The sequence below is a fragment of the Andrographis paniculata genome, unplaced genomic scaffold (assembly GCF_009805555.1).
Source record: "Andrographis paniculata isolate CXL003 unplaced genomic scaffold, ASM980555v1 Contig80END, whole genome shotgun sequence".
Lineage (NCBI taxonomy): Eukaryota > Viridiplantae > Streptophyta > Magnoliopsida > Lamiales > Acanthaceae > Andrographis > Andrographis paniculata.
The window spans coordinates 4,066,967-4,094,624 of NW_026137618.1; the positions used below are offsets into that span (position 1 = coordinate 4,066,967).

Consider the following 27,658-nt stretch of genomic DNA (forward strand, 5'->3'; position numbering starts at 1 on the left):
CTGTTTCTTTTTACTTTTCTTTGTAAAATAAGATTTATTTAATCGAAGGATTTATAACATAGACTGCGCTAGCAGAGCTATTTAACTAGGGACTAGATAGGGGTAGACTGAATGGATAGGTTTGTCCTAACAATCTAAACCAGAGGGCTAAAGCCATGAGATAAGGTTGTCGCAACCGTGAAATCCCTTTTAGCAAACCAATCTTCTAAACAACTTACACTTCTAGGAATATGACAGAAGATGATTAGATGTATCCTAGTTAAGTTTCCACAAAGATGTGGATCCATGAACCCATCCTAAAGAATTTGTGGAATCACATTCTATTTGAAGACTATAAAGTACGTAATTAATTAAACATTTCCCTATCAACTTAAGTTTTTAGGTGAGATGGTCATTTAAAATGGTATCAGATCTTGGGGTGAGACCCTTTTTGGACTTCCATGATTTACTCCAAAGTATGGACAATACCAAGATTTCAGCAGCATTTGAATTGTCTATTCTAATAAGCCTGGAAAGGATGAAGATGCTGGTGGTCAAATCCATTTTATTTTTTTTGATTGAAAACTGTGTGCTGTTTGCTGTTGGCTAATATCTTGTGGTTCCATTATATTTTGTTTTCTAATTTGTCTGATACACTGCTTTTATTTGTTACAGAAAGACAGCATCAGGAACCAACGTGAGCATCTTGTTCTGTATTTAACCAATGCACAGTTGCGACTTGGTATCCCTACTGATACTGACCCAGTGAGTGGCATATTCTGGTTTAGTTATGCAAGGCAGTCGTAGAAGTGGAAATGCTATAGTATATATCTTATTATTATTTTTATTCTTAGCAGAAACTGGATGAAAGAGCTGTAAGGGATGTCTTCTTGAAAGTCCTGGACAATTACAAAAAATGGTGTAGATATTTGCGAAAACGGACGGTGTGGAAGAGGTTAGTACTTCAGCATCACTATATTATTTTAGTCTGAAATATGAAACTAACTTTGGTTTGGATTTGTACCCAATAGTTTGGAGTCAATAGACAGAGAGAGGAAACTCTTCCTAGTTTCACTTTATTTCTGCATATGGGGCGAAGCAGCAAACGTCCGGTTTCTTCCTGAATGCATCTGCTACATATTTCACCATGTATGTATTTGATCATTTGTTGAATCATTTTTCTGTTTGGGTTAAATGGTTTTGTTTTCCATGTTTTGCTTTAAAATTTTGTTCCATTGACAATTTGAAATTTGTGAAGATCTTTTTCAATTTGTACTTGCTTTGACTCAATACAGCCACTTCTTCCGCTATCTTTATCTGCAGTTTCTAATATTCAGATATGCAGGTATTTTTTTGCCATAGAGTTAAGGTGCAATTATACCTAACTTATAATAATAAACCTTTAAACTTAATTCAAGTTAATTAATACACATAATGTATTGTGTGTGTATATATTCCGGAAGTAAAATTTATTCATGAAATAGTCTAGAATTCAGGAAGTGATAGGCGACCATCCCTTTGTAAAACTGTACCCAAATGAAACAATGACTACATTATATATTGTTAATTTTAATTATATATACCATTACTGGCTGAGGCTAAATTGTTCTTTTCTATTTTCTTTCTTTGGCTCACACCCATTATTATTTATATGTCATTTATAGATGGCGAAAGAATTATTGGCAATCTTGGATCATGGCATGGTCACTCGAGCTGCAAGTTGTACAAGTGAAAATGGTTATGTGTCCTTTCTGGAGCAAATTATTTGTCCCATATATAGGACACTGCAAGCAGTGAGTACTTCTGTCACCATTTTTTGTTCTCTAGAGAGAAGGAGATATATATTCTTGGTGAAATCATCGATTACACGCTATGAGTGTGGAGACTCTTAGTACTGTGCGGAACATAGTAATACAAGTAAAGTTGACGGAAAGGGTGAATCACTAAAGCTAGAAGGGGAGCCCCTTGCCTCCTTGAGCATCAAATTTTTAGCAAAAACGTTCTGCAAGATTGCTTTTGTATAAAACATTACATCCAACTATTATTTTACCTAAAATCACAACAAAGCCAAAAACATTAAAAATTAAAACACTATAAAAAGCACAAGTACAGAAGATCTAATATAAGATGTTTCTTTCATTTTCCTAATGGGGAGTTTCTTGTTGTCTCCTATGTCTACAGGAAGTTGAGAGGAACAAAAATGGGAAAGCTTCACATTCAGAATGGCGCAATTATGATGACTTCAATGAGTATTTCTGGTTTGTAGTTCTTTCAGATTTGTTGTAGTCGGTGCTTGGATGTTTCTTTATCATGGATTTCACGTTTAGCTTTTCTTGAACGAATTTCATGTGGTCATAGGTTTTTATATAGAATAGCAAAACAAAAAAGAAAATGCTTCAAATTATTTATGGGGGACATTCTCAGATTTTACACGTTGCCTATATCCTCCATAGAAACACAACTTTTCGACCCATTTCGTCTTTTTTGTCTCATTTATTGCAAATGGATCTGTCGGTTCACCAATCATTGATGGTTCTAGAACCGCTAAACCTACGTTACATGTGCAGGTCACCTTCCTGCTTTGAGTTGGGATGGCCTATGAATAAGGATTCAGCGTTCCTGATGAAACCTGGGAAAAGAAAACGGGTTATCTTTATTTTTTATTATAATTTTATTTCCACGGATTTAATTATATGACTTTATTTATTAGTTCTCAGTTAGAATGACTATGCTCTTCTAACTTGTAATTGTTACATTTTCAATTTTTTCTCTTCCAATAACAGACAGGTAAGAGCTCATTCGTTGAGCATCGAACTTTCCTTCACCTTTATCGGAGTTTCCATCGTCTGTGGATCTTTCTGATCATAATGTTTCAGGTAAAATATTTATTATTATTTTTTTCAGCAGTGCTGTCTGAATTCTGATACTTCTCTTGCCTTTTTGGTGCTCTGTTTTTTCAGGCTCTATCGATTGTTGCCTTCCAGAATGGAAAACTTAATATTGGTATCTTGAGACCGTTGCTTAGCATTGGACCAACATTTGCTGTCATGAATTTTATCGAGAGTAAGGCATTATAATAAATGAATTATTCTTCTCTGCTGCTTGTACTTATGTAAATCACGTTTGTGTGCATCAATTTGGTTTGTCCTTGTCTTGTAGGTTTCTTAGATGTTGTACTCATGTTTGGGGCTTATACCACTGCCCGAGCAATGGCTATATCGAGGCTTGTTATTAGGTTTCTCTGGTGGGGCACAAGCTCTGCATTTGTGATTTATGTCTACATGTGAGTGTGCATTTCTATTTTGGCTGTCTGATTGCTTTATAGTATTTACTCATATGGTGACATTATGGTTTCAGCAAAGTTCTGGAGGAATGGAGTAATAATCCCATTAATTCATTGTACTTCCGAATATATGTCCTAGCGGCCGGTTCATATGCTGCTTTGCGAATAATATTTGCTCTGTTCATCAAAATCCCATTATGTCACAAGCTCTCAGATATATTTGATCATAAGTTCTTCCAATTTTTCAAGTGGATTTACGAGGTACTCCTTTCTGAAAATTAGCTCTATCCATGTATTATATCCTTAAAACACACAATGCTAGCATTTATGCTTGAACAATTTTGTGCAGTCATCCATACTTAATTTAGTAGTTCAATAGAAGCTTTCAATGTTGATTTGTTTTGTTATGGGCTAGTATATTGTTTATCTTATTTATGGAAGTATCTTGACTTGTGTCATTGAAAATTCTGTGAATGTGTGTAGTTTTCTTTAGGTGTGAAAGTAACAAATTTCTTATGCTGAATGGTTATTACTCCCTCCGTTCCACATAATTTATCCCTATTTTCTATTTTTATCCGTCCCACATAACTTGTCCTTTCTATTTTTGGAAATATAATTATGCACTTTAATCGCATTTTAAATTTTATAATTTTTTTAATTTTAATTAAACTATTTACTTATTTTAATTTTAATCTATAATTATTTTTACTAAATAATAATTATTTTTACTAATACACTTCTTAATTACTTACTAATTATATTTTACCTAAATTCCCGTGTCTACAGTAATACATCCATATTACATGGGACGGAGGGAGTATTTATTAAAGCACATCATGATATCTATGTTGCGTGCTTGTCAATATCATTTTAGCTATTGTGTTTACTTTCAGGAACGCTATTTTGTTGGCCGGGGACTTGTTGAAAAGTTAACAAATTACTTAAGGTTTGATTAATCTTTCTTCCAATTGTGTGTATGTGTTTTTTTCCTGGACTCCCATGTTTTTTGTTGTTGTATATTTCTGAAACTTATAGTTATAACCAATAAGAGGTGGATTAGTTATTAACCCTGCTTTTTAAATGATTTTAGATTAACCTCTCTAACTGGTGGTCTACAAATTTAGCGTGGAAATTACCTTTGACGATATCCTTAACAAACTTTCCTGTTTGGTTGATAGATATAATAATAATAATAATAATAATAATAATAATAATAATAATAATAATAATAATAATAATGATGATGATGATGATGTTTTGACTGGATTTCCTCTAGATAGTGAATTTTGGTGATATTGTTCGGACATTGTGGAGTTGAAATGCTCTAGAACCAAATATGTGCAGTTAGTCTGATCAGTTTTGTGCTGTTGAGTTAGAATATTAGCCTGACAAATGTGAACAACAAGATCATGTGTGCTTGTATTTACAAATTGCAGTACTATTTTTATGGTGGACGTATTTATTATTTATGAAAATCTATCTTTGCAGCTATGTTATTTTCTGGCTATTGATCTTTGCTTGTAAATTCTCTTTTACGTACTTTCTTCAGGTATGCAACCGTATCTTTAGCTTACAAGTTGTTACCACGACGATGAATATTGTTTGTCTTGTCTGAACAATCTAGTGTTTGTAATGGCAGATCAAACCATTAGTCCAGCCGACTAAGATAATCATAAATCTACGCCACCTAAATTATTCGTGGCATGATCTGGTTTCACGTGGTATGTTCCTTTTTCTTGCATTTTTTACGGCCATTTCTCAGTTTTTTGATGATCTGAAATTTTGAAGACTTAAAAAAAAAAAAAAAAAAAAACACAAGTAAACAAACCCATAGATTCTTGACATTTAATAAGGAAATATATATATATATATATATTCCAGACTTAGTCATTTCTTATCCTCCAGAATATCTAGTAGATAACTTTTAAATTGTTAAAGAGATGGTACTCTTTAATTGATGGCTCAATTTGATTTGGCTTGAGGATATGTTCACTCGAATTTGATTCAAGATTGAATGTGAGAAATTGAATTCAATTAATGCTATATTAATCATAGCTTTTGTGCCTGTGAAAATCTTATTGTTCATTGTGTATTTTTAGGAAGTTTCATATTTTATTCTTATTGTAGTTTTATTTCTTATCACACCTGTATCTCGTTATTTATAATAGAATTATATGTTTAGTAACAATCCCATTATCACAGGGATTTGTCTCACTAGAATTAGGTGTCGATGTTTGACAGCCTTATGCATACATATAGGATTAAGGTCAAATAAACTCAATACAAATCTTATAAGGTAAAAAGAGAGAGCTTTTTTACCTTATAGATTTGAAAGTGTCAGATAAACACAAATCTTACCTTGACTGAAGCAAGGATAATATATAGTCATACAAATTTTTTTCATTTCGGGATAGGTATTGCTTGATGGAGTGAGTGATCTGCTTTATATTTTTATTGGTAAACCTAAATGTCTAACCAGAAAAATTGGTTTTTTTTTTTTTTTTTTTATTATTGATCCCTTTTAAGTAATATGGCAAGCTGTTTGCACAATAATTTGATGCTCTAATTGAATTGTGCTGCAGACAACTATAATTCATTGACTGTCGCCAGTTTGTGGGGGCCTGTTGTAGCTGTAAGTAAATAAATTTCAGTTTTCATGCATTTTTAGTTTGTAACTTGATTTTTTTTTTCTGATTCTTTATAGAAGAAATACTGTTCCATTATATGGATTATATTGTTTTTAAATAATGATGCTTTTACTTTATAAATCATTATATGCGCTGTAACGTGTTATGTGTTATACTGCAGATTTATCTTATGGATATTCATATTTGGTACACTCTGTGGTCTTCAATTTATGGAGCTTTGATGGGGACAATAGCCCGTCTAGGAGAGGTATTTATTAATTTTCACACCATATTATTAGTTTCGTTCTTTCTCAGAATCATGCTGGCAATCCTTCATATTTTGCTACCTATAATATCTATGACTTTAATATTCGTTTGTAGATTCGGTCAATTGATATGGTGCACAAGCGTTTTGACAGTTTTCCAGAGGCATTTGTGAAGAATCTTGTGTCTCCAAAGATTAAAAGGTGTCCATAAGAAATATATATTTCATATGTCAAAATATCAAATAAAAAAACCTTTATTTGTATTATCTTTTTAAGTTATGGTTTAATATTGGTGCTACAGGGTTCCATTTGACAGAGATACAACAGAGGTTGGAGATACAACAGAGGTTGGTACAAATATGTTAATTTTGTTATTTTCCAGTAAGTTATCATGGATTTGAGAAGCATTTCATGCCAATTTCCTCAATTGCGTCTTGATCAGTGTTTTACTTCTTCCCTCTCTTAAGGTCATATTAGGATTTTAGCTTTACGAGTTGGTGATTTGAGATATAATTCATGATATGCTGGCCAGGAACAAACTGAGACTGGAAAGTGTACAAAGTTTTAATTTTGAAGAGCAAAATTTAATCAAATTACTATATCTTGGTGTAAAAGTGTCTCTAATTAGATAATATATGTCGTTTTGAGACTTAAATATATATATATATAGGAGGAAAGGAAGGTTTTTTTGTATTTGCATTTGTCTTTTAATATATTTATTGAATAATGTAATTATTATGTATCATTTATTAATTAGATCTTAATTTGATTGTGTTTGAAATTCAAAGTTAATGGTTCAATCATAATTTATGTTCGAATCCTCTAAAATGCAACCACTTGGACTTCTTTATTGTATTATTATGTTTTTCTTGTTTTCGTACTCTGATGTATTAAGTGAGTTTTTACATCAAGCATAATGAAGTTGAGAATTTCTTACAATCAAACATAAAACATTCATGTGTCATATTGTGCTGCCATCATATTTCTGATTATATGTCAATATGATTTCCTCTGCATCGGGATTCTGCACTTGTCTTCCTGTTCCTTTATTTTCCTCTATGCATTTTTCTTGTTCACTGAGTATTGGATGTATGCTTAGACTCCCCATGCAAATTACAAGGCGTATGCAGCCATGTTTTCTCCATTTTGGAATGAAATCATCAAAAGTCTGCGGGAAGAAGATTATATCAGCAACAGGTATGTTGGTGAGATGGTAGACAGTGCTTCATACGACCAAAAGATTCTTGAAATGAAATTTCTCTTTTAAGCTGTATAACTGTGACACTCTTTCTCTCTCTAATATCCACACGTGTATTTTAATATCTTTTGGTGATGCTTTTTTAAAGGGAGATGGACTTACTTTCAATGCCAAGTAACACTGGAAGTTTAAAATTGGTTCAATGGCCACTTTTTCTACTTAGCAGCAAGGTACTGCTTTCATATCTTTCTCATATTATATTGACCACATTTCTAGTCGTTCATCTTAGTCTGTCAGACTGCCATAATATAGCCAGCATATAATCTTGTGTATGGTTTCAGATCTTATGGGCTATTGATTTGGCTTTGGATTGCAAAGACACTCAGGCTGATCTTTGGAGTAGAATACACAAGGATGATTACATGGCATATGCTGTCCAGGAGTGTTATTCAAGCATTGAGAAGGTTCTGCACTCGTTGGTTGATGGAGAAGGAAGACTTTGGTAACATATTCTTACTCCGGAAGGAAGAAATAGTTTCTCTCATTTCATTTACTGATCAAAGTTTTGTACCTACTTTTCTTGCAGGGTTGAAAGGGTGTTTCGTGAGATAAACAACAGTATTTCAGAAAGCTCTCTTGTCATTACTTTGTCTCTTAAGAAGCTTCCGGTGGTGCTCTCCAGATTTACAGCTTTGACAGGGTTATTGGTATTTCTTTGCCTTCTATATAGTTTCCTCTTTATTGCTATAAAATTTTAGAATCTGGTACTCTTTAATCTTCGATGGTTCGTCTCCAATTCTGCTATAGTGAAAATTCAACAAAGTTGTTTTGTATGTGCTATGAACAATGCTGAGAAATTTAATTAAGACCTCACTCCACATTTCTGCTACAGGAAGAAACCTTCTCTGACCTGATTTGAAATTACCATTTAGAAATGCCTAGGGAATAATCTATATATGAACTTTCATTTGTGGATCAATTTGATTCAAAATATCCTCGGGTCATATGTCCTTGATTGCTAAAGCTTAAGGTTTTGTTTATCTATGGTTTCAACTTTGCTTTCAAACTATTTATAAAGCAATTTCCTCTTAAAAAGCATTACCTTCAATACTTATTTGTAGTTAAAATATTACATAAAAATTTATTTCTATGATGTAACACCTATTTACATCACATCCAACGCCTACTGTACATTTGAATTTCTACTATTTTCAAAACAATTGAAAACCCCAAACATTTCAAAAAATTATCTAAATGTTTGTAAGTGATTTCAGATTACTACAATTATGTTTTTAATTTCCACCATTATGTTTTCATCCATTTATTGTCATTAGATTCGCGACCATACACCAGAGCTTGCAAAGGGAGCAGCAAAAGCTATGTTTGACTTGTATGATGTTGTTACCCACGAGCTTCTCTCCCTTGATTTGAGGTGCAATAAAAGGAAATTCTTATAATGATTCTGTAATACTTGGTTAATTTTCATGCATTGATGCTACTTTATTTTTGTCCAGGGAACAACTTGATACATGGAATATTTTGTTGAGGGCTAGAAATGAAGGGCGCCTCTTTTCTAGGATAGCGTGGCCTGTTGACCCTGACATTGTAAGCTTCGAGAGCTTCTGTGTTTGTTTTTTCTTAAAATTTTAACAAATCAACCGACAGAATTGTTTTCCTTCGGATCATCAGAAGGAGCAAGTTAAAAGGCTACACCTACTTCTAACTGTAAAGGATAGTGCTGCTAACATTCCAAAGAATCTTGAAGCAAGAAGAAGATTGGAGTTTTTCACGAACTCTTTATTTATGAAAATGCCTCCAGCAAAGCCTGTTTGTGAAATGATCCCTTTCTGGTATCACTTCTTCTAATTCTTCTCCTGTTTTCTTTATTTTGTAATTATTTACTTGTATTTTTTATAATAAATTTTGCATGCAATATGTTAATTTTTCGATATGATTATTTCGTTTGTCTGGTATGTATCCCTAACTATGGCTATTTTGGTTTGGTATAGTGTCTTCACACCATACTATAGTGAAACAGTGCTCTACAGCATCTCTGACCTGCAGGATGAAAATGAAGATGGTGTATCAACTCTTTTTTATCTCCAGAAAATCTATCCAGGTATATTTCTTGTTTTTGGTTGGCATTCGATAATAAATTTTCACCCCTAGACAGCATGATGGGTTTCTATAATAAGGTTTGCTTAAATTATGATATGAATTGACAATGGAATTCTAAAATAAATGCTAGGGCTCAAAAGCCAAAAATTAAGGCCGGAACTATTTTGGCCAAAATTCACCACAGGTGAACCTAATTAGACCTGAACATGTAAAATATTTGGGAACAACCACAATCTAAATGCTAAGAGCTTGAATGACATGTCATGAATATTCAGTCCAAAATGTGAGGTCTCATGTCTACAAGACAGGAAAACTTATTACTTGTGAACAAAAAAACGAAAAAAATAAAATAAAAAATTATTCACTCACTTAGGTAGATACGTAAATTATAAGTGAAATTGTCAATAAAACTGCTTATTTATAGGTAAAAGTTTGGGAGCGCTAATGGACTCCTACCTGATTGCCATCTTACTTAATCTATTACAAGAATACAATAAGGAATGGAAAGCCATTCTTTTGTTTTTATTTTTATTTTTTTAATTTATAGGTAAACTATTTTTTTAGTTATATATCCAACTCCTTTATCATTTTAAGATTTTAAATGAACCCAGTGTCGAAAATAGTTCCGCAAGGAAATTTTTTCGTTAAAATGGTCCTTTAGTACCGAACTCGTTACGCTAGTCCACCGTTGGTGATGTGGTGCTAACACGGCTGATATGTCATCGCCACGTCAATAATATGTCAGTGGACTATTTTAGCGAAAAAATTTTACTTGTGGGACAATTTTTAGACAGAGTCTATTTAAAATCCTAAAATAATAAAGAGGTTGGATACAAAATAAAAAATGAGTTTACCCTTTATTTATTTATCTATGCTTTCTAACCCAACCAAATTTATTTCCTTGTCCTTTCGATGCTATGCAAAGAAATTGGCAATATTATTTGTACTTCGAGACATGTTAGAAAGTAATCCATGGAATATAGGAAATAATGTTGCCTACTATTGGAAATTCGAAGATCAAGCATGAGAAAGGCCACACTCCTCCAAGTCCAATGGGAGCGGATTTAGGAAACCATAGGGAGTTTGCACTTTGAAATATATGTGGTTGTTCTATGGTTATAACATTTGTGTGTGTATGTGATACTTGCCTATAATTAGCCAAGATGAAACAAAAAAAAAACAACACACGAGATTTGTTGAGTCGGTTTAATGTAACTATCTACATTTGAGGGATTTCAATTCAGATAGCAGAAAGTAGCATCATTGTCATGGGACAATGTAGCTTTTGACAATAATTTGAATCCGGAAGAAACTACCGGTGATCTTAATCGGGTGATATCTGAGAATTTTGTTGTCAAGATTGGCAACATACTTGTAGATTCTGCAGCTATATTGTCATGCATATGGTTGAAGTTGCATTACTTCAGTTGCTTTCTCTTCAATTTCTTATTCTTTTTCTCGCTCCCCCCTCTTTCTATCTCTCTCTCTCTCTATATATATAGATATAGAAATTGTTTTCTGACATCATCACTTTCTTTTAATTTGGATATTTTAGATGAATGGGAGAACTTTTTGGAACGTACTGGTCAGGCTGATGGTGATGCTGAAGTTCACCAAAGTACTGGTGCCTTGGAACTTCGATTTTGGGCGTCTTATCGAGGGCAAACTTTGGCTAGAACAGGTCTCGCTTACTTTTATGTTGGGTGATCTTACCATCTTAAGATACATGATGACTATATCAGGGGATTTCTGATGTCTTCTACAAATATCACCAATGGTAGCTTACGATTTTTGTTTTATACAGTGCGAGGTATGATGTACTATAGGAGGGCTCTGATGCTGCAGAGTTTCTTGGAAAAAAGATCCATAGGAGGTTAATGATCTGTCTTGGACACATTTTTTATTCATAAGAAATAACTTTAACCGGTAGTTGCTTTTATTTACAGAGGACATTACTTCAGGGTCAAGTTTCACAAGTCAAGGTTTTGAGTTATCACAAGAAGCACGTGCTCAAGCTGATATAAAATTCACTTATGTTGTATCCTGCCAGATATATGGGCAACAAAAACAACGGAAAGCTCCAGAAGCGGCTGATATAGCTCTGCTGCTACAAAGGTGTGCTTTTTAAGTTATATCCATCTAATTTTCTTTGAATATATGCCTATGTTAAAAACTTTAATTGATATCTTATAGAAACAGATAAATAGATCAGACACAATTAAACGATATCAATTGTTTGCCTAAAGAACAATCAAATCCCAAAAGCCTCTGGGCTACTGTATTTCCAAGATTAAGGACAATTACTCAAACCCTAATTACTCTTGTTAAATACTACTACTAAACCCTACTTACTAAAATTAAAGTAAGTTCATCCAATAAGCAACAGATAAGCCCAACCCTAAAATAATGAAAGTCCATAAATAAAAGCCCAAGTAAAAAGATAATAGAAGACTAATAAGTAAAAGTTCAATCATTCAAAAGAAGCCTAAGGCTGTCCCCACCTCCCGTACACCAACAGGGGCCTTGCCTCCACCTTATTCCCGAACTTCTATTCCTGCTCCCTATCAATATCTTATTCTTTGATACAATTATGTTAGCTTGAGTACCATATGATTGTCAATGAGTTTTTTTTTATTCCTTATGCTAGGTTTTGACTATGATTTAGCTTCTAATTGCTATGCTGACTTGGTAAAATATGAACATGGATACAGATAACTTTTAAGTGGACTATTTATGGTTATCGATCAACTTAATGGAGTCTAGTTTATGGTACTGGGTAAATCCTGATTAGTGGCAATAAAAATGTATTTCTTCAGCACAACTTTCAGAGGTTTTGACAATGCTGTCCAAGGATCATCCTTAAATCTGACTTTACTAGTTTACGTCTATTTCTGGCCCAACACACTAACTGGGCAGAGTTAAATAAACAGCCATAAGAAATTACCATGACAAATAACCTGAGAACAATAAGTAGACAGCTTGAGCGCAACCACAAGGAGCTATAAAAATAGATAGCCAGAAGGAGATGCACAAAAACAACCGTTTAGCTGAAGTTGGGAGTCAGTTATCATGACACAACAAAATTATAGTAGTTGCAACAGAAACGAATTGAACTCATTCAGATATCCTGTTGAATATTTGAGAGGAATTTACCGAACTGCATCAAACCTCTATGTTAAAATTAAATCAATTTATTGTATGGGATTAGAGTTAGGACCTACAAAGCTAATATATTCTAGTTCTCTATGGTAGGATCATATAATATTTTCCATAATAATAATAATAATAATAATAATTTTCTACAAATATTTTATGGTCGAAACTAAAAATTGTTTTTAGTATTGATATGATGGGTGTTTTAATGAAAATTTTGTGCATATTACTTGTATACTGTCCATGAACTATTAGATGCAATTATATGTATGTACATATTGTCCTTGTCTTTTAGGATATTTAATACTTAAAATTTCAGATAGATTAACAAAAAAAGAAGAAATAGAAAAAGAATACGCTACAAAATTGAAGTGAGAACTTTTGTTACGAATGCATGAAATATTTAACTATACAGCTGAATCTACTTGGTTAATTCTGCATTTGTTTTCATGATACCTGTTCACTATTAGAAACGAGGCACTTCGTGTTGCTTTCATACACGTGGAAGAGAGTGCTCAATCTGATGGAACATCTAAGAAGGAATTTTATTCAAAACTTGTTAAAGCTGATGCATATGGCAAAGATCAGGTAACGTAGAAACTATTTTTATTGTCTTGCTAACAGCATTTGAATCTTTCTATGTTTTTTTTTTATTTTTTTATTGTTGGCTCTTAGAACTTTGTTTAGAGAATGCATGGCCGTTGGAACGTGACCGACTCCGAATTTGACATAGAAATGATTTGATATATGGCATATATTGGTCTAAGGCTTTGTGTTGTGTCTTGCATGCTATCTTCAAATCAAACAAAGTATTGGTTTTATTTTTTATTTTTATCTATATTTTAGGTGTGGAAGAATTATCTCTTTCAGTTCATTTTACCATATTTAGTAATAAACAGTTATTAAAAATTACCCTTTTTTTTGTTTTAATTTGGATGTTATTGATAATGCTTTTCTTATTAAGAGAAATAATGTCAAGACTTTGACCTACTATAGATCTTTTTCCGGTCTAAATGTTTCAGTGCTTTTAGCCATGCTTCAGGTTTTTTTATTGATAATGCTTTTATACTTGTATATACAAACTATGAGTACAAATTTATGCATGTCTTTTTTATATTTAATTATTACCATAAGCTTATATCAAATATCAAATCATTTAACGTTTTCAGAGAAAATATATATGTAATTTAAAGTAGTACTTAATACAATTATTTCTATATCTTTTGGATCAATTAAATCTTTTTCCTTTGGGCACTTTTCTCATTTAGTTCAGGTTACAAAATGCCTGCTTTTCAATGATGAATTTCTGCATTACGACTCCTACAACAATTCTAATTTTAATCATTGAATGCAAACATATAGTTTCTTATCGCCCTTCAGATGCTGGTTTCTGCTTCTCGATTTGTCCAGTAACCCAAATATATCATGAATTCTATGCTTCATGAGTATGTTAAGCATTACTATCTCTTGAGTTTAAGTATGACTCATCTCCGATTCTTAGTGTTATATCATCTTCATTTTTCCATAGAGTAAAATAACAATTGATAGAGAGAAGTAGCTAGTTAGCTACAAAGACAAATTAGAGTAAACAAAAAAAGACCAACTAAAACCAGACTGATAAGTCAATGTTTCCCGTAGCACCACACTCAGTGCAAGAGTGTTTTTGAATCACATCAACCACAATATTTGGGAGAGGACTGCACTGGTGCTTAAGGATACATGAAGGGTGTGAAAAATGGCTAAATCTCTATATTTGAATCCTCAATGCCAATGTAATTGGAAAGTGTCTGCCATGTCTAATTGGATCTCTATGTCGTTGTAACTTCTCTGTTACTTCATTGTGAAGTGCGAACAATATAGATTAATGTTTTTGAATCCCATTTTCCAAATTTATCAATTTCTTTTATCGTCCAGGAAGTATTTTCTATTAAGCTTCCTGGTGACCCTAAGCTTGGAGAAGGAAAACCAGAAAATCAAAATCATGCTATAATTTTTACTCGTGGAGATGCTCTTCAAACAATCGACATGAACCAGGTAAGTTCTATAAGTATTCTTTGAAATCAGTTGTGAATTTTAATCCTTCAGTATGATTATTGTTGCACGGTACATATTCTGTCAGTGCTCAAGGTCTTCCTTTTCTTGTTTGTATGATGTCTAGAAAATAGAATATAGAAACTAAATTCAAATTTGTTGTAACTTTGAAGATGCATAATACACTGAGATATTGATAAACTTATGAAGAAGGTCATAAAAACGAGCAGCACCTCTCCAGAGCTATAGTTCTACAGTACGTGTGGATATAATAACCAATAATACAAAACTTATATTTCATTTAGCTAATAATATATATGGTAGTGGTTTAAGTTAAGATTAAGCTTCTTGTTTATATATGATGCACTATTTACCCATTGACAATAGAGCTATAGTAGCATATATATATAAGCACATCTATGGTAACCTGATATGGTTCTTCATGTTATTGTTATAAAAAAGAACATTAATATCAAGTCAGTTATTTTCTGTTGAACACGGAGACAAGATTAATACGACATAAATGATGTAAATTAAATTGTTTCCTCAAAAGCAATGATATTTTGTTATTCTTATGGATCCTATGTGTTTCTTGTTTTAAGTTTATGTGAGAAATTTTCCTGTAGCATAGCATTTGCTAGATTCATTTATCCATTTATTTGACTTTATAATCTATATAGATTAATATTTAGATATAGTTAGGATTATCATGATTGGATATTAGATTTTCTTTGTTAGATATATTCCCCTCTATACCTATTGTTGAAATATAGCTTGGATAAATATTTTAGTTGATATAACTTAAATTTGTTTGTTATTATTTAATTATATCTATTAGATTATGTTATTATTATTTAGATATAACTACTAGATTAAGTTCTTATTATTTGAATGTATCTACTAAATTAGGTTGTTATTCTTTGACTTTATCATTTTGTATAAGTTTGCATAAGTGGACCTTAATTTCCTTGTAAAAGAACATCTTAGAGATTTCTCTCTCAGAATGTAACATGGTATCATAGTCATATTTTCTGTAGGTAGTAGGTATATCCCTGTAACTTGGAATGTATTCAGTAACTTGAAATGTATTCGGAGGTCTGCTTTTCAAATCTGAGATCTCCCACATTTTTTAAAATAAATCTCATTCTAATCCTTTTTATTTGTCACTTTTCAATTCATTTAACCTATACTACCGTCATTATATTTCTAATTTGAAGAACATTTACCACCAAATATCATTATCATAAAGAGCGTGTGTGAGATAACGGCATTGGTCAACATTTGATCAACACCATCGCTCAATGCCACTCAAAAGGTCAACGATTTCGTTGCCGCTGACTTTGGCTGTATGTGCAGCTGCATTCGGTATGCAACTGCTGGAATTTTCGGGTAGACAACATATTGAGATATTTTCAACTTATATGTCAAGATGATTCTAGTTTTTTGATCAATTTTTTAGTTTAGCATTCAATCATCTATCCACAGTTTCAGCTTATTAAGGTTTAAGTTTTTAAAATTTAACACCACAACGACGAAAAAGGATTGTTGGTGCTGCCGCCGACAAAGGATCGCCTTCATAAAAACCCTAATTGATTGCCGCTGTAACGACAATGAATTGTTGATGTCGCTGCGGTGACAAAGGATTGTGGCCATTAAAAATCCTAATTTGGCCAAAATTTTAATTTGCTGAAGTTACCTCTGTTGCGACAGAGGATCGCCGGAACGTTCCTCCAATAGAGGATTGCTATAATTCGAAACCTTAATTTTGGAAAAATTATACTTTCTTAGGGTTTAGCCCCCACCACGGCAGATAATCGATTGAATTATGATGTCTAGTTATGAAGTCCATTCATATTTTAACTTCACCTCTTATTTCTTTTTCCAAACTCGAGCTAGCTTCTACACTACCAAATTGAGTTTAAGGCGGAATGTTGAAATATATTTTTGATAAATATTTTGATTGCTATTATTTAGATTTTTTAGCTATAATTTAATCATATCTATTAGATTAGGTTATTATTTAGATATATTTACTAAATTATGTTGTTATTATTTAGATATAGCTCCTAGATTAGCGGTTTGTTCTTTTATCATTTCAAACCAAATTCAACATTATTCACTTTGATACAGTTTTCAATAAAAATACAACATTTTCTGTCATAGAACATCAAATCATAATACTATTTAGACAAAATCTCAAATCTAACACCCCATTTCAAATCAATTTCAAACCATAAAAGAACAAAACCTAGGTTGTTATTATTTGACTTTATCCTTTTTTATAGTCTAACTCTTTGAAAGTTTTTCCCCAATTTCTACTATTCACCAGATTTTCCTCCCCTCAAAATATCAAATCAAATACCTATTTTTTATTTTTTATATTATATTAAAAATTAATTTTACATTAAAAAATATCATATCAACACCTATTTATATCATATTATACAACTATTCCAATTTCAATTTATATTATTTAAATTTCAACTCAAAATCCAAACCCTCAAACAAATACACTCTAAATAGACCTTACTTTAATTATAAAAAGACATCACAAAAATTTCTCTCAAAACGTAACACTTATAAATATGTATATTCTCTCCTTTGGTTTTTTAGTAAAATAAAATACCTTTTTTTCTAAATTTCTACGGCAAACCTACACGGACAGTCTGCATTATGGAGCATTAAATATTTTACTTTATGTAAGACTAATGCATTAATTTGTATTTAGCTTGAGGGTGTGCAAGTAAGAGCTCAAATATAAACATACACCAATGTATCTGTTTTGGTATGTTTTGAGAAGGGTGAAAAAGTTTAGGGTAAGAACAGCGGTGAGAAAGACTCCTTATTCAACTCCCTAGCTTTCTTGGAGCTTTCTACCATGGAGATACTTTTTGAAAATGTGAAGGATTTGTCAATGGCATTTTAAGTAAGATGCCTAAACTCTTGGTTAGATGTTAGGGAGTCGGGTAAAGTCAAGGTCTATATTAGAAGATGGAGAAACACCGTACTCATTTAGGATAATTATTATTTTATTTCTTATTATTTCTCTTATTATTTTATTTACTGTTTAATTGTTGATTATGAGTCTTGAGCTTGGCCTATAAGTCCGCCTATATACAGGGAGCATCTAGGTCATGTTAGACAGTCATTATTTTGGTTTTGGTTACCGAGCAAATTGGTTTTTCTATGTGGTACTCTATTTTCATTGATTCGAATAAATTCTCTCTTCGATAACCCTAAGTCATAACACTAGACTAGTGTCTGTTGTGGTTATTACCAATTTAGAACAACACAATACTACGTGAAATAGTTGTGATGCAAGAAATACCAAAAGCCTTCTTGTTGATAGTTTTGGATGTTTGCTCGTGTTTTGTTAGATCCGTCGATGTTAGTTGTCCATGCGTATTTACCATCAAGTCTCATTACAATGTCTTCGTTAAACATTTCATGGCTCGCCTGCTTGCAAACGAGAATACTCAAGCTTATCGCTTGGATTATACTAATACATATCTTCTTATGGCAAAAATGACTTCAGAAAGTTGGTCCCTTCATCGACTTGAACTGAAATTTTCTCTTTGATGACTTACATAGGACAATCTATATAGAGAAACCATTGGGATTTGTTACTCAAGGGGAGACTCATTTGGTGTGCAAGTTGAATAAAACATTATATTGTATAAAGTAGTTTTTAAGAGCATGGTTTGGGCGGTTTAGCATAGTTGTCATGTGTAAAAATTCTAAGAGAAATTTCTTAGATGCATTGATAATGAAATTAAGGTTTATTTATTGAGCTAATACAAAAGAATAAAACTAAACAATAACAACCAGATCTACAAACATATATAGATAATAATAATTTAATCTAGGAGATATGATTATATGATAACTAACAAATCTAAATAATATCAACTAAAATATCTATCTAAAATATATTTCAACACCTTGCCCCAAACTCAAATTGGTGATGTAGAAGCAAACTCGAGTTTTGGCAAAAGAAATAAGAGGTAGATGAATTTTATAACTGGACATTATCATTCAAATCAATTCTTTGTCGTGGTCGGGACGTCAAACCCTAAGAAATTAGAATTTTTCCCAAATTAAGGTTTTTAATTGCATCAATCCTCTGTAGCGGGCACGCTCCGGCGATCCTCTGTCGCAACGGCAAAAACGATTCTCTGTCGTTGCGGCGGCATCGAAATAGTGTTTTTGTTTTTTGCGGTGGAACCGGTGATTTTCTGTCGCTACGGCGGCGCTAAACCCTGAGAGATTAAACCCTAATAGGCAGAAACTCCGAACAGATAACTAAGTACCAAACTAAAAATCCTTAATCAAAACTGAAAACTTGACAGATACACTGAAAATATCTCACGTTTATTGTCGCGAGAAAATTCTTGCAATTGAACACTTGCACATGCAGCTAAAGTTGGTGGAAACAAAATTATTGATTGTGTTGACTGGTGTTGACTGACGGAATTGACGAAACATTGACCGACACTGGTAACTTATATGCATTGTTTCTGATAATGATATTTGGTGGCAAGTGTTTTCCAAATTAAGAATACGATGGTGGTGGTAGCGGATCTCATATTTGAAAGAAAATCCTCCGGTACATTGTGGGATGTACTCAGAGAAAACGTGAATTAGTAGATTGTGTCTATTTCAGAAGAAAAGTAAACTCTGATGCCATGTAAAAAAAATTTCTGAGATGTATTGATAATTAAATTAAGGTCTATTTGTAGACCTAATACAAAAGGCTAAAACTAAATAATAACAACAAAATCTACTAACATATATAGATAATAATAATCTAATCTAGTAGATCTGATTATATGATAACTAACAAATCTAAATAATATCAACTAAACTATCTATCTAAAATATATTTGAACATCATGAAATCCGGACTATAACTATGTGATGTTGATCAATCAGTTTTCTATGGTCATACTAAGGCTGGGATAATTTTTTTCATCGCCTCCATTGGTAATATTGTGATAATTGGCGATGATACAACCAAAATACTATTGCTGAGATATTTTTCTTTATATGATGTCTTAGATTTTGGTCAACTAAATATTTTTTGTATTGAAGTTGCTCACTCCAAGTTGGGTATTTGCTTGTCCGAGTGCAAGTATGTTGATCTTTTGAAAGAAAATAAGCTACTCGGTGCAAAGCATGTTGAGGGCCTTTGAAGCCAAATCTTGAACTTAATTAAGGAATAAAAAGAAAAAATGTTTAGAAAGAAATTGAAAACTTTCTGGCAAACTGATATACCTAATTGTTTCCACCTAAATATTTCATTTTCAAAATATGATGTCAGTGAATTTATCGCATTATGGCGAACAACTCATTGGGAGACTATTTCTACAGTATCAGAAAGGAAAACCATGACAATGTCTTCTCTATAAAAATCATGGAAATTCCCTAGTACAGGGATTTACAACTGCAAAAGAGGTAGAAATGTGTGATGGAAGCTCTATTTTAGGTTACTATATAAATCTTGTTTGCAATTTCTTGGACACACGGTTGCAATCCCCTCGAACTGTCAATGAAAAGGCTAACTCCTCTCAGTAATGTACAACGGAGTTATGAACCACAAGTGAAAAAACCACATTTGTTAACACGTAGCAAGTTCATGGTAATAACATTAGAAAAACTAAAATTTAAGTTTTCCAATACTGATAATTATTTTTGTCGAACAGAGTTCTGGTTATGAAGCTGCCTTCTCTGAGCATTTTGATCCATAAGTTGATCTACTTAGGAGGTTGAGTATGGTGCTCTAATTCCAAATTTTGGAAATACTGTTGCAATCAAATGAAGAGACCAACTCCTCCGAATAATATGCAGCAGAGTTATGAACCATAAGTGAAAAAACACAAATGTTCACACCTGGTAAAGTCATGGTAGTAACAACACAATGTTGGTAGAATAAATGCAAATGCAAGCAAGGGAATAAATGAGACGATGGGTTTGTTGACCCACTTTAGTTATTAAAACCTACCTCTGGGATACCAATTCAGGAATCATCCACTACAACCTATCACCAAATTTATAATGACTTCACACATCAACAAACATCCAACACAACTCGCCTCTCATATAGCTCAATAAAACCAACAGATCACGTATATAAATGAGTGTAAAAGTGTTTACAAGTTCTTTATCATCTCTAATTGGGTCTCCGGTTTTTCCTTCTTCAGATAGACTTCTGTTGAGTCTGGAAATTGTAGAACATCTTCAAAGCATAGACTTGACACTACAACATTTGAGAGTGTTTGAGTATTTTCTAATTACAATTTTTATCTCTAACTTGTCTCGTACACCAACTTTACAAACTGGGTTGGTTTTTACATGTGTTTATTGTGAACTTCAAGCCATTAAAAACCTTTTGCACAAGAAGGTCCAATCCATTATCTTCTATAATAGTCAAACAAAGGTTGACAGAAAAAATATAAATAATCCTTTAAGTGGGTTGGTCTTTAGCACGGTTTTTGAATATTAGGATCACCTATTAATAAGAAGAGAAACATGCCCGATCAGAAAAAAAAGTAAAAAAAAAAAAAAAGGTAAAATAAAAAAGAAAGGAAAAGTGTGTTTTCTCACCTGCACATGGTAGGGAATATTGGAAGAATGAAAAATTAATAAAGAAAATGACAGCTCTCTCGTTCAGCTTAAACTTTTAGGTGGCTTGGAAGTTTAACATTTCGCATAGGTAAAAGTTTGTGTTGTTGGTGCTTAAATTACTTTAATCTTTCAACTCTAGTAATTTTTGGACATTGATGCCCCTTGATATCTCCATTATAAGCTCAAGCCTTTTCCAGATTATAACATGTTTAAATAGCTAATTCATTTCTCTGTACCTATACCTTTAGTTATCATTGGTTCAAATTTTCTGCATTGATTTGATAAAACATTGTGTTTCACTTTTTCATAACTTGTTTTTGTCTGTGTTTTCTAGGACAATTATCTGGAAGAGGCCATGAAAATGAGAAATCTCCTTGAGGAATTCCATAGAAAGCATGGTCTTCGACCTCCCACAATTCTGGGTGTAAGAGAACATATTTTCACGGGAAGGTTGAACACCTCTTACCTTCTGCCTCTTTTAACCAGCATGTAATATATGTTAACCATCTAATTTATAATTATATAATGCAGTGTTTCCTCCTTGGCCTGGTTCATGTCCAACCAAGAGTCTAGTTTTGTGACTTTGGGTCAACGTGTGTTAGCGAAACCTCTTAAGTAAGTCCATAGTTATTCTTGGATGTCATGAAATGTCTACTTTTTTCTATAGGGTTGAAACCCCAGCAAGCCGATCTTATGTATCTGACTGTGGGGTATGAAATTTTGCAGAGTCCGTATGCACTATGGACATCCAGATGTTTTTGACAGAATTTTTCATGTGACGCGAGGTGGGATTAGCAAAGCATCTCGTGTTATTAATATTAGTGAAGATATTTATGCAGGTGAGTTTTGACATTTGTACAGCTTATGTTGCAAAATCATTTAATTTCATTTTCTTGCTTCAAGTATGTTAGACAATTTTGCTTGGATGCTGTGGAGACAGTACATTTTCTTCCTGATTTATATTATTATTATTATTATTATTTGGGACATACCATAGAATTATTGCCTGATTTGAGGTATTTGTTCAAGAAATTTCTCTGTGGAAACAGCATTGGCTATTTTTCTGTATGGTGAATTGTGTTTCCCTGTGTTATTATGTGGGTTAGCCATTCAACCCTGAAAAGAATTGTGTTTTTGATTGTTTTCAAAGCGTCAAGGAAGTATTTTCATCACTAGAAGCCAGGTATTTGCTGGATATCTATATCAGTGACTGTGACATCATATATTCTTCAATATGTAGGGTTCAATTCAACCTTGCGGCAAGGAAACATTACTCACCATGAATATATTCAGGTTTGCTTGAACTGACTCAATGCATCAAAGGAAGGACATTTTTTCATGCTATCCTTTTGATATTTTCATTATTAGGTTGGAAAAGGGAGAGATGTTGGTTTGAACCAAATTGCCTTGTTCGAAGGCAAAGTGGCTGGGGGAAATGGAGAGCAAGTTCTGAGTCGGGACATCTACAGGCTTGGACAACTTTTTGATTTCTTCAGAATGCTTTCCTTCTTTTTCACAACTGTCGGTTATTATGTCTGCACAATGGTAGGATGCTTAATACATTCTACTGTCTCTTTTATGAGTTGTTACTTCTTGAAAGTTCTCAACCCTCCTAAAACCTTCGCTTTCAATGCAGATGACAGTTCTCACCATTTATATTTTCCTCTATGGAAGAGCATATCTGGTAACATCTCATTCCATCATGTCATCTTCTCTTTGCTTGTCGAATGATGTATCTTTGGGTATGCTAACCCAGTAAAGTTAGACTATTACTTACATTTATCCTGAATATATGATCTCTCATTGATGCTCTAAACTTAGAAAATTATGTTGGATATAGAATGATAACTTTTTTGAAATGTTGAGTGAGCTCCAAAGCTTTTACTTTGAAGAACAACTTTAAGCTTGTATCAACAAGTTTCTGCATTTCATCCAAGTAACTAAAACAAATATGAATATATTTTGGCAGTATTTATGAACCCTATCTATTTTATAAAATCTTCTCTTCCCATCAATTCCAATCTTTGATTGACTTGAGCATTTACCTATTGTTTCTTTCTTTTTTATTTATTTATTTTTCTTCTTTATACTGTAAGGATATATATCACCCCTCTTCAAGGCCCCTTAATTTACTTGCATTTCAATTATGGTTAATGTGTCTTAGAGGTAGCAAGTTTCTTTTCTATTTTGTACTTTATCAGTGTTTTATAAGCTCAAATTTTATTAAATTATTTTTTACATTCCCCAGAAGATTAGGCTTATAGATATCACTATGGAATGCAGAATAATGTGACCCAAAGTTTGCATAGTTCATGAGTATGAACTTTGGTGGGCTTCTATCAGTACAATGATTGTATAAGAAATCCGTCACATATGATTGTATAATGATTGTATTTCAATTTTGGTGGGCTTGATCCTCAGTATTTCATATGATTGTCGTGAACAATCATATATATTAGCTAGCCTAGTATCATGGCCATTTTTATTTTTTTTTGATAATATTATAGCACAGATACTACTTATAATTATAAGCTGGGATACAGTCTGATGAATCTCTTTGAACTCAAGTTATATTTAGTTTGCTTGAATTGATGGAATGTTGTGTGGTAAAACACTTCTGAGGGGGCTGGAGAATGCAAATAAGGTTATTTATTTTGTGTCCTTTGAAAGTAGAATTTCCCAAATAAGGTTAAGCCTATAAGAAAATGAAGGAATTGGCACTTCATGATCAGGGAATGAATGAAATGACTTTGTGAGGAAGATAAATTTAAGAGTGGATGCAACTGTCCAACACGGTCTTCCTTGGCTCTATTGCTGCATTTTTGTGTACATAAGAGGAATATTGACTAATATATCTGGAAAAAAGTTTCTGAAGTGAGAAATAAGTGGCAGTTGAATCTTTTCCAGATGGAATTAAAAATTTAATACCGTGATCCAAATGGTTCATTTAATAATCGTAGTCCTTAATCCTCGGGGAACAAACGAGATAATCTTTTTCTAATTCTTCTGCAATCTTTGGTGTATATGTTGCTGTAAATATATTTTTATTATCACCTTTACTGCTTCTCTTTCAGGCTTTCTCTGGACTTGATAGGGCAATTTCACGTGAAGCTAAATTGCTGGGAAACACTGCAATAGATGCTGTTCTGAATACTCAGTTTTTGGTCCAAATTGGAATTTTCACTGCTATTCCCATGATCATGGGTTTTATACTTGAAATTGGATTGATGCAGGTACGTTCGAATGTTCTTCAAAATATGTTTTAAGTTAATTTTTCTTACTCATAAAAATTGGTGCAGCGATCATTAAACAAGTATATATTATATGGGATCTCCTACTTGTGGATGCAAGTCAACATTTTGTTTTGCTGAATTTGTTGTGCGGGTTTATTTTAGAAGTAACATATGGTTAAATTTATTATCCCTGACACCTTTTAATTTAACTGCAGGCTGTTTTCAGCTTCATCACAATGCAACTTCAGCTATGTTCTGTGTTCTTTACCTTTTCACTAGGAACCAGGACTCATTATTTTGGACGCACTATACTCCATGGAGGGGCAAAGGTACTCGCATTCCTAGATTTTCCATTAGATGAACTTCAAATACATGAATTAAATGACTAAGATAGAAACGACATAAAATACTTAGTTCTAAAGATTTAGCACAATACTCTGTTCCAACAAATTTTATATCATCATCCCCAAAGCTAGGTTCTGTTAACTTTGTATCTTTTTTAAAAGAATTTACTATCCAATCCGTCCACACGCATCACTTCTTAACTCCTATTTTCCATACAAAACATTACACCCATCAACTATTTCACCTAAAAATCTATCAGAACCAAACAAATACACTCAAAAAAAAGAAAAGAAAAGAAACATAAAGTAAACACACCCTTAGTAAAAGTTATATCTAGTGAACAAAGATAATTATGTTTAACAAGAAATCTCTAGCTTATGGTTACATAAGTTAAATGGTCTAGCGTTCGAGAGAATGTATATGAATAAAAAAATAACTATGTAGGCCATTGTTATCTTATGTGAAATATGATTTTGCAGTACCGAGCAACTGGAAGAGGTTTTGTTGTCCGGCACATCAAGTTTGCAGAGAACTATCGACTTTACTCAAGAAGCCATTTTGTAAAAGCGTAAGTATTATTTGTTAGACTACATGTGCACAGTTGCAAGTATACAAGTGCATTGTTAAAACCACGAACTTGCTTGTTTCTGTTTGTTTCATGCATTCTCTTTAAGAGAAAGTGTATTCCTGTTTCATGCATATTATTGAGACTAGATATATTTCGGTGACAACTGTACTTTTCTCAGGCTGGAAATTGCAATGCTGCTCATTGTATACATTGCCTACGGTTACTCAAAGGGTGGTTCTTCTTCCTTCTTTCTACTAACTCTAAGCAGTTGGTTTCTTGTCATCTCTTGGCTTTTTGCCCCTTATATATTCAATCCTTCTGGATTTGAATGGCAGAAGTAAGTTGTTTCATCTGCACATTACTACCTTTAGTCCCTGTCTAATATGTTTTTCATTTAGTTCGTTAATATAATAAAAAGTGGGCTCCGTCGTATGGTGTATTCTTCTTTAATAGGTTTCTGCCTTTAAACTTTAACCCTCGTATTAAAATATTTAAGCTGCATTGTACAGAACTGTAGATGATTTTGATGATTGGACCAATTGGCTTATGTATAAAGGTGGAGTTGGTGTCAAAGGAGAATACAGCTGGGAATCTTGGTGGAATGAAGAGCAGGTTTGGCCCAATGAACTCGATGGATAATTCATATATAAAAGAGAAACCAGTAAATGTAAATGATCAGAATAAACAACACATTTGTATTATTCAGATGGGTGCATTGAATGACATTTTATATTATTTTTTAAAATTTCTAGTATATTGATGGATTTAACTTTCTAATGAACAAATGATCGACTGTTATCATCATTTTGAAACTACCTGTTCACTGTGTAGGCTTATGAATGTATGTTGCTTGAAATAGCCTATCTGTACATAAACTGACAAGAGATCTTCTGTTCTGCAGATGCATATTCAAACTTTGAGAGGCCGTATACTTGAAACAATCTTGAGCTTGAGATTTATCGTCTTTCAATATGGTGTTGTGTATAGACTCCATGCTGCTAATCACAGTACATCCCTTGTGGTATAGTTTCTTCATTTGCTTTTATATGAATAATATTTTGATTGAAACATTCAGTTTTCGTTTGCTATAATGTGTTTATGAACATATGAGATGAATCCCCTTTCCTTCTAACCAAAAAAAAAAAAAAAAAACGCAACCCCTATGCTATTAACATAATTTACATCTAAGAACTCTTCTTTCAAATAAAAGATATGGTATATACTATAAGATATAACCATAATTTTGTATGTGTTTTTTCATTTTTTTTCCAGGGATTTTAATCTAGTTCTTGTCACATTTGTCTTTATCACTATATTTGCATACTTCTCTTTATCACATGTGCTTTGTTTTTGTCCCAATATTTATTATAATTTTTCCCATTTGATTTAATATGCCATACTATTTATTGTATTGTATAATGTTAATATTGCCCCCATATTTAACAGACATGTAATAATCTCTTCCCCTTTAAATCATTCAGAATTTCTGCATGTTGGTAATTGACTCCCATAAAAACATAGATAAATAAATGGTATGTGTCCCTATAAGTTTAAACTTTTTGATGGGAGAGTTAGTTAATATCATTTAACATTGTCTAAAGTAGTGATCGATGTCCATTTTGAGCAGCAATTGGTGTTTAAACAGAAACTGTGGAGCTCTTTTTGATTTTGTTAATATTGGTTCCCATAGAAAAGCTGTTGAAGTGTTTCTAACCCATGGATAAATTATAACATTGCCGTATTTTTTACTTTGAATGTTTTTTATGGCGCATATTAGTTGGCTTCTGACATTTTACTGTGACACTTTAATGTATTAGGTCTATGGCTTCTCTTGGGTTGCACTGGTCGGAATCGTTATGATTTTTAAGGTTGGTCTTCCTGCCGTCAGATTCTCATTATTGCGATTATATCAATCTTTAACTCAGTGTTAAAATGTCTTGTATAAATAATTGCTTCACCTCGTCTATATTTCAGGTATTCACATTTAGCCCCAGGAAGTCTCAAAATTTCCACCTAATGCTACGGTTTTTCCAAGGGGCTACAGCCATTGGACTTATTGTTGCCCTTTGCCTGGTTGTGATGTTCAAAATAATATACATATCCGACTTTTTTGCTGGCATCCTCGCATTTATTCCCACTGGATGGTTCATTCTCTCTGTAAGTGAACCTCATGGAGTTGCTCGCTTTTCTTTCATCCGAGCATAGCGGCAAACAATGTCTTACCATTCACCTT

The 27,658-nt window shown here is 32.8% G+C and overlaps 1 protein-coding gene across 1 annotated transcript in view; it reads left to right on the top strand.

Moving 5' to 3' along the window:
- The window catches only part of LOC127240941 (callose synthase 10-like), a 30,886-nt gene that overhangs the window by 2,937 nt on the left and 291 nt on the right, over positions 1-27,658 (top strand). The window contains 43 exon segments of the mRNA XM_051259812.1: positions 655-744; positions 837-934; positions 1,011-1,128; positions 1,644-1,772; positions 2,161-2,237; positions 2,547-2,625; positions 2,763-2,855; positions 2,940-3,042; positions 3,139-3,262; positions 3,337-3,523; positions 4,156-4,208; positions 4,751-4,811; positions 4,902-4,983; positions 5,845-5,894; positions 6,071-6,157; positions 6,271-6,384; positions 7,255-7,352; positions 7,502-7,583; positions 7,695-7,855; positions 7,940-8,060; positions 8,688-8,785; positions 8,868-8,958; positions 9,043-9,203; positions 9,363-9,472; positions 11,027-11,152; positions 11,276-11,344; positions 11,418-11,586; positions 13,095-13,212; positions 14,539-14,658; positions 21,614-21,729; positions 21,811-21,894; positions 22,006-22,118; positions 22,520-22,572; positions 22,648-22,824; positions 22,916-22,963; positions 24,354-24,512; positions 24,728-24,841; positions 25,337-25,425; positions 25,604-25,762; positions 25,935-26,037; positions 26,327-26,446; positions 27,243-27,293; positions 27,400-27,582. Coding sequence (XP_051115769.1) covers positions 655-744; positions 837-934; positions 1,011-1,128; positions 1,644-1,772; positions 2,161-2,237; positions 2,547-2,625; positions 2,763-2,855; positions 2,940-3,042; positions 3,139-3,262; positions 3,337-3,523; positions 4,156-4,208; positions 4,751-4,811; positions 4,902-4,983; positions 5,845-5,894; positions 6,071-6,157; positions 6,271-6,384; positions 7,255-7,352; positions 7,502-7,583; positions 7,695-7,855; positions 7,940-8,060; positions 8,688-8,785; positions 8,868-8,958; positions 9,043-9,203; positions 9,363-9,472; positions 11,027-11,152; positions 11,276-11,344; positions 11,418-11,586; positions 13,095-13,212; positions 14,539-14,658; positions 21,614-21,729; positions 21,811-21,894; positions 22,006-22,118; positions 22,520-22,572; positions 22,648-22,824; positions 22,916-22,963; positions 24,354-24,512; positions 24,728-24,841; positions 25,337-25,425; positions 25,604-25,762; positions 25,935-26,037; positions 26,327-26,446; positions 27,243-27,293; positions 27,400-27,582 — 4,638 coding nt within the window.